The 11018-nt window shown below is 58.3% G+C and overlaps 1 protein-coding gene across 1 annotated transcript; it reads right to left on the bottom strand.

The window, feature by feature from the left end:
• Window positions 1-699: 699 nt before the first annotated feature.
• TGME49_329300 (hypothetical protein) lies at window positions 700-10868 on the bottom strand (the record flags this gene model as incomplete). The annotated part of the gene is made up of 32 exons (XM_018783117.1): window positions 700-804; window positions 1452-1460; window positions 1527-1684; window positions 1888-1913; window positions 2139-2180; window positions 2555-2601; window positions 2832-2840; window positions 2907-3064; window positions 3268-3293; window positions 3863-3902; window positions 4213-4254; window positions 4649-4741; window positions 4900-4941; window positions 5244-5283; window positions 5590-5598; window positions 5665-5822; window positions 6024-6049; window positions 6243-6315; window positions 6619-6658; window positions 6969-7010; window positions 7396-7494; window positions 7653-7694; window positions 8346-8354; window positions 8421-8578; window positions 8780-8805; window positions 9379-9420; window positions 9486-9580; window positions 9728-9769; window positions 10415-10423; window positions 10473-10616; window positions 10764-10772; window positions 10839-10868. 32 exons carry the CDS (start codon window positions 10866-10868, stop codon window positions 700-702), a joined length of 1890 nt encoding a protein of 629 aa, XP_018634665.1.
• Between the last annotated feature and the right edge of the window lie 150 nt (window positions 10869-11018).

The raw sequence follows: 11018 nt of genomic DNA, 5'->3' as shown, positions 1-11018 counted from the left end.
ATCAGTAGCAGTCTCTACGTGGCCCGGGAGGTGTCTCGAAAAAGGAAGATGCCCGCGCGTCCGTTTTTTCTCTTACCTCCGATTCTGAACAGTACGCCCAGCAATGTCGCAGACAGACTGCACAACGACACACAATCAATAACTTCTCACCCATCCGCGCAGGTACGCGACGAGACTCATACGGGAAAAAGGCAGGACCGTGTGGGGCCGCCACACGCCACAAGCGGCGTATTCCGAAACGAGTGAACTCGGATCGTTCGCTTCCGCAACTGAATTGGCCCACGCATCCCACGCCGGACACTCACTCTCTGAAGGATACCGACAACACGTCATCGAGGTGCGGGAACAAGTTGTCCTTTCTCCACGGGGTCGTATTCGCCTCCAAAGATAAAAGATGCTACATCTCTCTCCCTTATATTCCCTTCCTGTACAGCCGTTGCCACGGCGTGAAAGCACTGGACATTGACACAGCCTGCGGCAGGCTATACAGCGATAATATCTTACAACGTACCCCAGACTGTTACAACCTCCTGACAGCTGTGGCGCCACCAAACGCAACACGTCGACAGATCGTGCCCGAGTGATGTCGGACCTCGGGGAGCACCTGTGCCGCAAATGAAACATGGTCGTCCCGCCCGCACAGTGCCTCCGCCGCCAGCTAACTACACCTCATCGGGGTGACCCCATCAGCAGTAGTCTCTACGTGGTGCCGCAGTTGCCGCGAGACACACCACACGCTCCCGCAACCTTTTCTTCTAACATCTCCGGCGCCTGGGCAATTCGCCCGACCATCTCCCAGACAGACTGCATAACGACACACAACCAGTAACCTCTCACCCATCCGCGCATGCACTCGACGAATCGCATATCATACACCGGCCGGACCATGTGGCGCCGCCACACCCAACACGTCGACAAATCGTGCCACAGCGACGTCGGACCTCTGGCTGTCACCTGCGGCGGAGCCTAGGCATCGCTACACCGCCCACACAGCGCTTCCGACGCGAGCCGACAAACCCTCAACACGTAACCTCCATCACGTGTAGTCTCTGCATGGCCTGACGTCCGAGTCGAAATACGAAATCGGCACTCTCATTCTCGCTCACTGTCGCTTCCTGTCAACGAGCAGCCACATCGGATAACCACCTGCCAATCACACACAGCGAAGCACTTCTCACCCGGCCCTCCATCCACCACCCCCCACGCCCTCATCCCACCCCGCAACCTGTGGTGTCGCCAAACGCAACACGTCGACAATTCGTGCCAGAGTGATGCGGCACCTCGGGGAGCACCTGTGCCGCAGCTGTAACAATGACATGCTCGTCGCACAGTGCCTCCGCGGCCAGCTATCAACACCTCATCGCGGTGACCCCATCAGCAGTAGTCTCTACGTGGCCCGGGAGGAATCTCGAAATGCAGAACACGACCGCGCGTCCGTTTTCGTCCCCTACCTCCGACGCCTGAAGAATACACCCAACAATGTCGCAGACAGACTGCACAACGACACACAATCAATAACCGCTCACCCATCCGCGCAGGTACGCGACGAGACTCATACGGGAAAAAGGCAGGACCGTGTGGGGCCGCCACACGCCACAAGCGGCGTATTCCGAAACGAGTGAACTCGGATCGTTCGCTTCCGCAACTGGATTGGCCCACGCATCCCACGCCGGACACTCACTCTCTGAAGGATACCGACAACACGTCATCGAGGTGCGGGAACAAGTTGTCCTTTCTCCACGGGGTCGTATTCGCCTCCAAAGATAAAAGATGCTACATCGTTCACCCTTGTATTCCCTTCCTGTACAGCCGTTGCCACGGCGTGAAAGCACTGGACATTGACACAGCCTGCGGCAGGCTATACAGCGATAATATCTTACAACGTACCCCAGACTGTTACAACCTCCTGACAGCTGTGGCGCCACCAAACGCAACACGTCGACAGATCGTGCCCGAGTGATGTCGGACCTCGGGGAGCACCTGTGCCGCAAATGAAACATGGTCGTCCCGCCCGCACAGTGCCTCCGCCGCCAGCTAACTACACCTCATCGCGGTGACCCCATCAGCAGTAGTCTCTACGTGGTGCCGCAGTTGCCTCGACACACACCACACGTCCCCGCGTCCTTTTCCTCTCTTACCTCCCGCGCCTGGGCAATACGCCCGACCATCTCCCAGACAGACTGCATAACGACACACAACCAGTAACCTCTCATCCATCCGCGCATGCACTCGACGAATCGCATATCATACACCGGCCGGACCATGTGGCGCCGCCACACCCAACACGTCGACAAATCGTGCCACAGCGACGTCGGACCTCTGGCTGTCACCTGCGGCGGAGCCTAGGCATCGCTACACCGCCCACACAGCGCTTCCGACGCGAGCCGACAAACCCTCAACACGTAACCTCCATCACGTGTAGTCTCTGCATGGCCTGACGTCCGAGTCGAAATACGAAACCCGCTCTCTCATTCTCGCTCACTGTCGCTTCCTGTCAACGAGCAGCCACGCCGGGAAACCACCTGCCAATCCGACACAGCGAAGCACTTCTCACCCGGCCCTCCATCCACCACCCCCCACGCCCTCATCCCACCCCGCAACCTGTGGAGCCGCCGAACGCAACACGTCGGCAGTTCGTGCCAGAGTGATGTCGGACCTCTGGCTAGCTAGTGCCCGCGCCACACACGCAACGTGGACATGCCGCCGGCACAGTGCCTCCACTGCCAGCTATCAACACCTCATCGCGGTGACCCCATCAGCAGTAGTCTCTACGTGGTGCGGGAGTTGTCTCGAAATGCAGAACACGCCCACGCGTCCGTTTTTTCTCTTACCTCCGCCGCCTGAAGAATACACCCATCAATGTCGCAGACAGACTGCACAACGACACACAATCAATAACCGCTCACCCATCCGCGCAGGTACGCGACGAGACTCATACGGGAAAAAGGCAGGACCGTGTGGGGCCGCCACACGCCACAAGCGGCGTATTCCGAAACGAGTGAACTCGGATCGTTCGCTTCCGCAACTGGATTGGCCCACGCATCCCACGCCGGACACTCACTCTCTGAAGGATACCGACAACACGGCATCGAGGTGCGGGAACAAGTTGTCCTTTCTCCACGGGGTCGTATTCGCCTCCAAAGATAAAAGACGCTACATCGTTCACCCTTGTATTCCCTTCCTGTACAGCCGTTGCCACGGCGTGAAAGCACTGGACATTGACACAGCCTGCGGCAGGCTATACAGCGATAATATCTTACAACGTACCCCAGACTGTTACAACCTCCTGACAGCTGTGGCGCCACCAAACGCAACACGTCGACAATTCGTGTCCGAGTGATGTCGGACCTCGGGGAGCACGTGTGCCGCAAATGAAACATGGTCGTCCCGCCCGCACAGTGCCTCCGCCGCCAGCTAACTACACCTCATCGCGGTGACCCCATCAGCAGTAGTCTCTACGTGGTGCCGCAGTTGCCACGAGACACACCACACGCTCCCGGAACCTTTTCTTCTAACATCTCCGGCGCCTGGGCAATTCGCCCGACCATCTCCCAGACAGACTGCATAACGACACACAACCAGTAACCTCTCACCCATCCGCGCATGCACTCGACGAATCGCATATCATACACCGGCCGGACCATGTGGCGCCGCCACACCCAACACGTCGACAAATCGTGCCACAGCGACGTCGGACCTCTGGCTGTCACCTGCGGCGGAGCCTAGGCATCGCTACACCGCCCACACAGCGCTTCCGACGCGAGCCGACAAACCCTCAACACGTAACCTCCATCACGTGTAGTCTCTGCATGGCCTGACGTCCGAGTCGAAATACGAAACCCGCTCTCTCATTCTCGCTCACTATCGCTTCCTGTCAACGAGCAGCCACATCGGAAAACCACCTGCCAATCACACACAGCGAAGCACTTCTCACCCGGCCCTCTATCCACCACCCCCCACGCCCTCATCCCACCCCGCAACCTGTGGTGTCGCCAAACGCAACACGTCGGCAGTTCGTGCCAGAGTGATGTCGGACCTGTCGCAGGCGGCCGCGCCGCAAACGGAACATGGACATGCCGCCGGCACAGTGCCTCCACTGCCACCTAACAACACCTCCTCGCGGTCACTCCATCAGCAGTCGCCTCGGCGCTACGTGGTGCGGCAGTTGCCTCGAGACATAGAACACGCCCACGAGTCCGTTTCTCCTCTTACCTCCAGATTCTGAACAGAACGCCCAGCAATCTCGCAGACAGACTGCACAACGACACACAACCAATAACTTCTCACCCATCCGCGCAGGTACGCGACGAGACTCATACGGGAAAAAGGCAGGACCGTTTGGGGCCGCCACACGCCACAAGCGGCGTATTCCGAAACGAGTGAACTCGGATCGTTCGCTTCCGCAACTGGATTGGCCCACGCATCCCACGCCGGACACTCACTCTCTGAAGGATACCGACAACACGGCATCGAGGTGCGGGAACAAGTTGTCCTTTCTCCACGGGGTCGTATTCGCCTCCAAAAATAAAAGATGCTACATCCCTCTTCCTTATACTCCCTTCCTGTACAGCCGTTGCCACGGCGTGAAAGCACTGGACATTGACACAGCCTGCGGCAGGCTATACAGCGATAATATCTTACAACGTACCCCAGACTGTTACAACCTCCTGACAGCTGTGGCGCCACCAAACGCAACACGTCGACAATTCGTGTCCGAATGATGCGGCACCTCGGGGAGCACCTGTGCCGCAAATGAAACATGGCCGTCCCGCCCGCACAGTGCCTCCGCCGCCAGCTAACTACACCCCATCGCGGTGACCCCATCAGCAGTAGTCTCTACGTGGTGCCGCAGTTGCCACGAGACACACCACACGCTCCCGGAACCTTTTGCTCCCTTACCTCCCGCGCCTGGGCAATACGCCCGACCATCTCCCAGACAGACTGCATAACGACACACAACCAGTAACCTCTCACCCATCCGCGCGTGCACTCGACGAATCGCATATCATACACCGGCCGGACCATGTGGCGCCGCCACACCCAACACGTCGACAAATCGTGCCACAGCGACGTCGGACCTCTGGCTGTCACCTGCGGCGGAACCTAGACATCGCTACACCGCCCACACAGCGCTTCCGACGCGAGCCGACAAACCCTCAACACGTAACCTCCATCACGTGTAGTCTCTGCATGGCCTGACGTCCGAGTCGAAATACGAAACCCGCTCTCTCATTCTCGCTCACTATCGCTTCCTGTCAACGAGCAGCCACATCGGAAAACCACCTGCCAATCACACACAGCGAAGCACTTCTCACCCGGCCCTCTATCCACCACCACCCACCCCCTAATCCCACCCCGCAACCTGTGGTGTCGCCAAACGCAACACGTCGGCAGTTCGTGCCAGAGTGATGTCGGACCTCTGGCAGGCGGCCGCGCCGCAAACGGAACATGGACATGCCGCCGGCACAGTGCCTCCACTGCCAGCTAACAACACCTCATCGCGGTGACTCCCATCAGCAGTAGTCTCTACGTGGCCCGGGAAGTGTCTCGAAAAAGGGAACAGGCCCGCGCGTCCGTTTTTTCTCTTACCTCCGACGCCTGAAAAATACACCCAACAATGTCGCAGACAGACTGCACAACGACACACAATCAATAACCGCTCACCCATCCGCGCAGGTACGCGACGAGACTCATACGGGAAAAAGGCAGGACCGTGTGGGGCCGCCACACGCCACAAGCGGCGTATTCCGAAACGAGTGAACTCGGATCGTTCGCTTCCGCAACTGGATTGGACCACGCATCCCACGCCGGACACTCACTCTCTGAAGGATACCGACAACACGTCATCGAGGTGCGGGAACAAGTTGTCCTTTCTCCACGGGGTCGTATTCGCCTCCGAAGATAAAAGATGCTACATCTCTCTCCAATAAATCCTTCCTGTACAGCCGTTGGCACGGCGTGAAAGCACTGGACATTGACACAGCCTGCGGCAGGCTATACAGCGATAATATCTTACAACGTACCCCAGACTGTTACAACCTCCTGACAGCTGTGGCGCCACCAAACGCAACACGTCGACAATTCGTGTCCGAGTGATGCGGACCTCGGGGAGCACCTGTGCCGCAAATGAATCATGGTCGTCCCGCCCGCACAGTGCCTCCGCCGCCAGCTAACTACACCCCATCGCGGTGACCCCATCAGCAGCAGTCTCTACGTGGTGCCGCAGTTGCCACGAGACACACCACACGCTCCCGGAACCTTTTCCTCTAACATCTCCGGCGCCTGGGCAATTCGCCCGACCATCTCCCAGACAGACTGCATAACGACACACAACCAGTAACCTCTCACCCATCCGCGCATGCACTCGACGAATCGCATATCATACACCGGCCGGACCATGTGGCGCCGCCACACCCAACACGTCGACAAATCGTGCCACAGCGACGTCGGACCTCTGGCTGTCACCTGCGGCGGAGCCTAGGCATCGCTACACCGCCCACACAGCGCTTCCGATGCGAGCCGACAAACCCCTCAACACGTAACCTCCATCACGTGTAGTCTCTGCATGGCCTGACGTCCGAGTCGAAATACGAAACCCGCTCTCTCATTCTCGCTCACTATCGCTTCCTGTCAACGAGCAGCCACATCGGAAAACCACCTGCCAATCACACACAGCGAAGTACTTCTCACCCGGCCCTCTATCCACCACCCCCCACGCCCTCATCCCACCCCGCAACCTGTGGTGTCGCCAAACGCAACACGTCGGCAGTTCGTGCCAAAGTGCCGAAGGACCTCTGGGGGGTGGCCGCGCCGCAAACTAAACATGGACATGCCCCCGGCACAGTGCCTCCGCTGCCACCTAACAACACCTCCTCGCGGTCACTCCATCAGCAGTCGCCTCGGCGCTACGTGGTGCGGCAGTTGCCTCGAGACACAGAACACGCCCACGAGTCCGTTTCTCCTCTTACCTCCAGCTTCTGAAGAGTACGCCCATCAATGTCGCAGACAGACTGCACAACGACACACAATCAATAACCGCTCACCCATCCGCGCAGGTACGCGACGAGACTCATACGGGAAAAAGGCAGGACCGTTTGGGGCCGCCACACGCCACAAGCGGCGTATTCCGAAACGAGTGAACTCGGATCGTTCGCTTCCGCAACTGGATTGGCCCACGCATCCCACGCCGGACACTCACTCTCTGAAGGATACCGACAACACGTCATCGAGGTGCGGAACAAGTTGTCCTTTCTCCACGGGGTCGTATTCGCCTCCAAAATAAAAGATGCTACATCGTTCACCCTTGTATTCCCTTCCTGTACAGCCGTTGCCACGGCGTGAAAGCACTGGACATTGACACAGCCTGCGGCAGGCTATACAGCGATAATATCTTACAACGTACCCCAGACTGTTACAACCTCCTGACAGCTGTGGCGCCACCAAACGCAACACGTCGACAATTCGTGTCCGAGTGATGCGGACCTCGGGGAGCACCTGTGCCGCAAATGAAACATGGTCGTCCCGCCCGCACAGTGCCTCCGCCGCCAGCTAACTACACCTCATCGCGGTGACCCCATCAGCAGTAGTCTCTACGTGGTGCCGCAGTTGCCTCGAGACACACCACACGCTCCCGGAACCTTTTGCTCCCTTACCTCCCGCGCCTGGGCAATACGCCCGACCATCTCCCAGACAGACTGCATAACGACACACAACCAGTAACCTCTCACCAATCCGCGCATGCACTCGACGAATCGCATATCATACACCGGCCGGGCCATGTGGCGCCGCCACACCCAACACGTCGACAATTCGTGCCACAGCGACGTCGGACCTCTGGCTGTCACCTGGGGGGGAACCTAGACATCGCTACACCGCCCACACAGCGGTTCCGACGCGAGCCGACAAACCCACAACACGTAACCTGCATCACGTGTAGTCTGTGCATGGCCTGAGGTCCGAGTCGAAATACGAAACCCGCTCTCTCATTCTCGCTCACTATCGCTTCCGGTCAACGAGCAGCCACGCCGGAAAACCACCTGCCAATCACACACAGCGAAGCACTTCTCACCCGGCCCTCTATCCACCACCACCCACCCCCTAATCCCACCCCGCAACCTGTGGAGCCGCCGAACGCAACACGTCGGCAGTTCGTGCCAGAGTGATGTCGGACCTCTGGCTAGCTAGTGCCCGCGCCACACACGCAACGTGGACATGCCGCCGGCACAGTGCCTCCACTGCCAGCTATCAACACCTCATCGCGGTGATCCCATCAGCAGTAGTCTCTACGTGGCCCGGGAAGTGTCTCGAAAAAGGGAACAGGCCCGCGCGTCCGTTTTTTCTCTTACCTCCGACGCCTGAAAAATACACCCAACAATGTCGCAGACAGACTGCACAACGACACACAATCAATAACCGCTCACCCATCCGCGCAGGTACGCGACGAGACTCATATGGGAAAAAGGCAGGACCATGTGGGGTCGCCACACGCCACAAGCGGCGTATTCCGAAACGAGTGAACTCGGATCGTTCGCTTCCGCAACTGGATTGGACCACGCATCCCACGCCGGACACTCACTCTCTGAAGGATACCGACAACACGTCATCGAGGTGCGGGAACAAGTTGTCCTTTCTCCACGGGGTCGTATTCGCCTCCGAAGATAAAAGATGCTACATCTCTCTCCAATAAATCCTTCCTGTACAGCCGTTGGCACGGCGTGAAAGCACTGGACATTGACACAGCCTGCGGCAGGCTATACAGCGATAATATCTTACAACGTACCCCAGACTGTTACAACCTCCTGACAGCTGTGGCGCCACCAAACGCAACACGTCGACAATTCGTGCCCGAGTGATGTCGGACCTCGGGGAGCACCTGTGCCGCAAATGAATCATGGTCGTCCCGCCCGCACAGTGCCTCCGCCGCCAGCTAACTACACCCCATCGCGGTGACCCCATCAGCAGTAGTCTCTACGTGGTGCCGCAGTTGCCTCGAGACACACCACATGCTCGCGCATCCTTTTCCTCTTACATCCCGCGCCTGGACAAAACGCCCGAGCATCTCCTAGACAGACTGCATAACGACTCACAACCGGTAACCTCTCATCCATACGCGCATGCACGCGACGAGTCGCATACCATACAACGGCTGGGCCATGTGGCGCCGCCACACCCAACACGTCGAAAATTCGTGCCAGAGTGGCGTCAAACCTCTGGCGAGCACCCGTGTCGCAACTGTAACAATGAAATGCTCGTCGCACAGTGCCTCCGCGGCCTGCTATCAACACCTCATCGCGGTGACCCCATCAGCAGTAGTCTCTACGTGGTGCCGCAGTTGCCACGAGACACACCACACGCCCCCGGGTCCTTTTCCTGTCTTACCTCCCGCGCCTGAACATAACGCCCGAGCATCTCCTAGACAGACTGCATAACGACTCACAACCGGTAACCTCTCAGCCATACGCGCATGCACTCGACGAATCGCATACCATACAACGGCCGGACCATGTGGCGCCGCCACACCCAACACGTCGACAATTCGTGCCAGAGTGATGCGGCACCTCGGGGAGCTCCTGTGCCGCAACTGGAACAATGACATGCCGGTCGCACAGTGCCTCCGCGGCCAGCTATCAACACCTCATCGCGGTGATCCCATCAGTAGTAGTCTCTACGTGGTGCGGCAGTTGTCTCGAAATGCAGAACATGCCCGCGCCTCCGTTTGTTCTCTTACCTCCGACGCCTGATGAATACGCCCAAAAATCTCGGAGACAGACTGCACAACGACACACAATCAATAACCGCTCACCCATCCACGCAGGTACATGACGCGAATCATACGGGAAAAAGGCAGGACCGTGTGGGGCTTCCACATGCCAAACGCGGCGTATTCCGAAACGAGTGAACTCGGATCGTTCGCTTCCGCAACTGGATTGGACCACGCATCCCACGCCGGACACTCACTCTCTGAAGGATACCGACAACACGTCACCGAGGTGCGGGAACATGTTGTCCTTTCTCCACGGGGTCGTATTCGCCTCCAAAGATAAAAGACGCTACATCGTTCACCCTTGTATTCCCTTCCTGTACAGCCGTTGCCACGGCGTGAATGCACTGGACATTGACACAGCCTGCGGCAGGCTATACAGCGATAATATCTTACAACGTACCCCAGACTGTTACAACCTCCTGACAGCTGTGGCGCCACCAAACGCAACACGTCGACAATTCGTGCCAGAGTGATGTCGGACCTCGGGGAGCACCTGTGCCGCAAATGAAACATGGTTGTCCCGCCCGCACAGTGCCTCCGCCGCCGGCCTACTACACCTCATCGCGGTGACCCCATCAGCAGTAGTCTCTACGTGGTGCCGCAGTTGCCACGAGACACACCACACATCCCCGGGTCCGTTTCTTCTCTTACCTTCACGGCCTGAGCAAAACGCCCGAGCATCTCCTAGACAGACTGCATAACGACTCACAACCGGTAACCTCTCAGCCATATGCGCATGCACTCGACGAGTCGCATACCATACAACGGCCGGGCCATGTGGCGCCGCCACACCCAACACGTCGACAATTCGTGCCAGAGTGATGCGGCACCTCGGAGAGCACTTGTGCCGCAACTGGAACAATGACATGCCGGTCGCACAGTGCCTCCGCCGCCAGCTATCAACACCTCATCGCGGTGATCCCATCAGTAGTAGTCTCTACGTGGTGCGGCAGTTGTCTCGAAACGCAGAACACGCCCGCGCGTCCGTTTGTTCTCTTACGTCCGACGCCTGAACAAAACGCCCAACAATGTCGCAGACGGATTGCACAACGACACACAACCAATAACCGCTCACCCATCCGCGCAGGTACGCGACGAGCCTCATACCGGAAAAAGGCAGGACCGTGTGGAGCCACCACACGCCACACGCGGCGTATTCCGAAACGAGTGAACTCGGATCGTTCGCTTCCGCAACTGGATTGGCCCACGCATCCCACGCCGGACACTCACTCTCTGAAGGATACCGACAACACGT

Source organism: Toxoplasma gondii (genome assembly GCF_000006565.2).
Source record: "Toxoplasma gondii ME49 unplaced genomic scaffold asmbl.1884, whole genome shotgun sequence".
Taxonomy (NCBI): Eukaryota; Apicomplexa; class Conoidasida; order Eucoccidiorida; family Sarcocystidae; genus Toxoplasma; species Toxoplasma gondii.
Note: the sequence above shows the minus strand (reverse complement) of the source record. Positions and strands in the feature narration are given on the sequence as shown.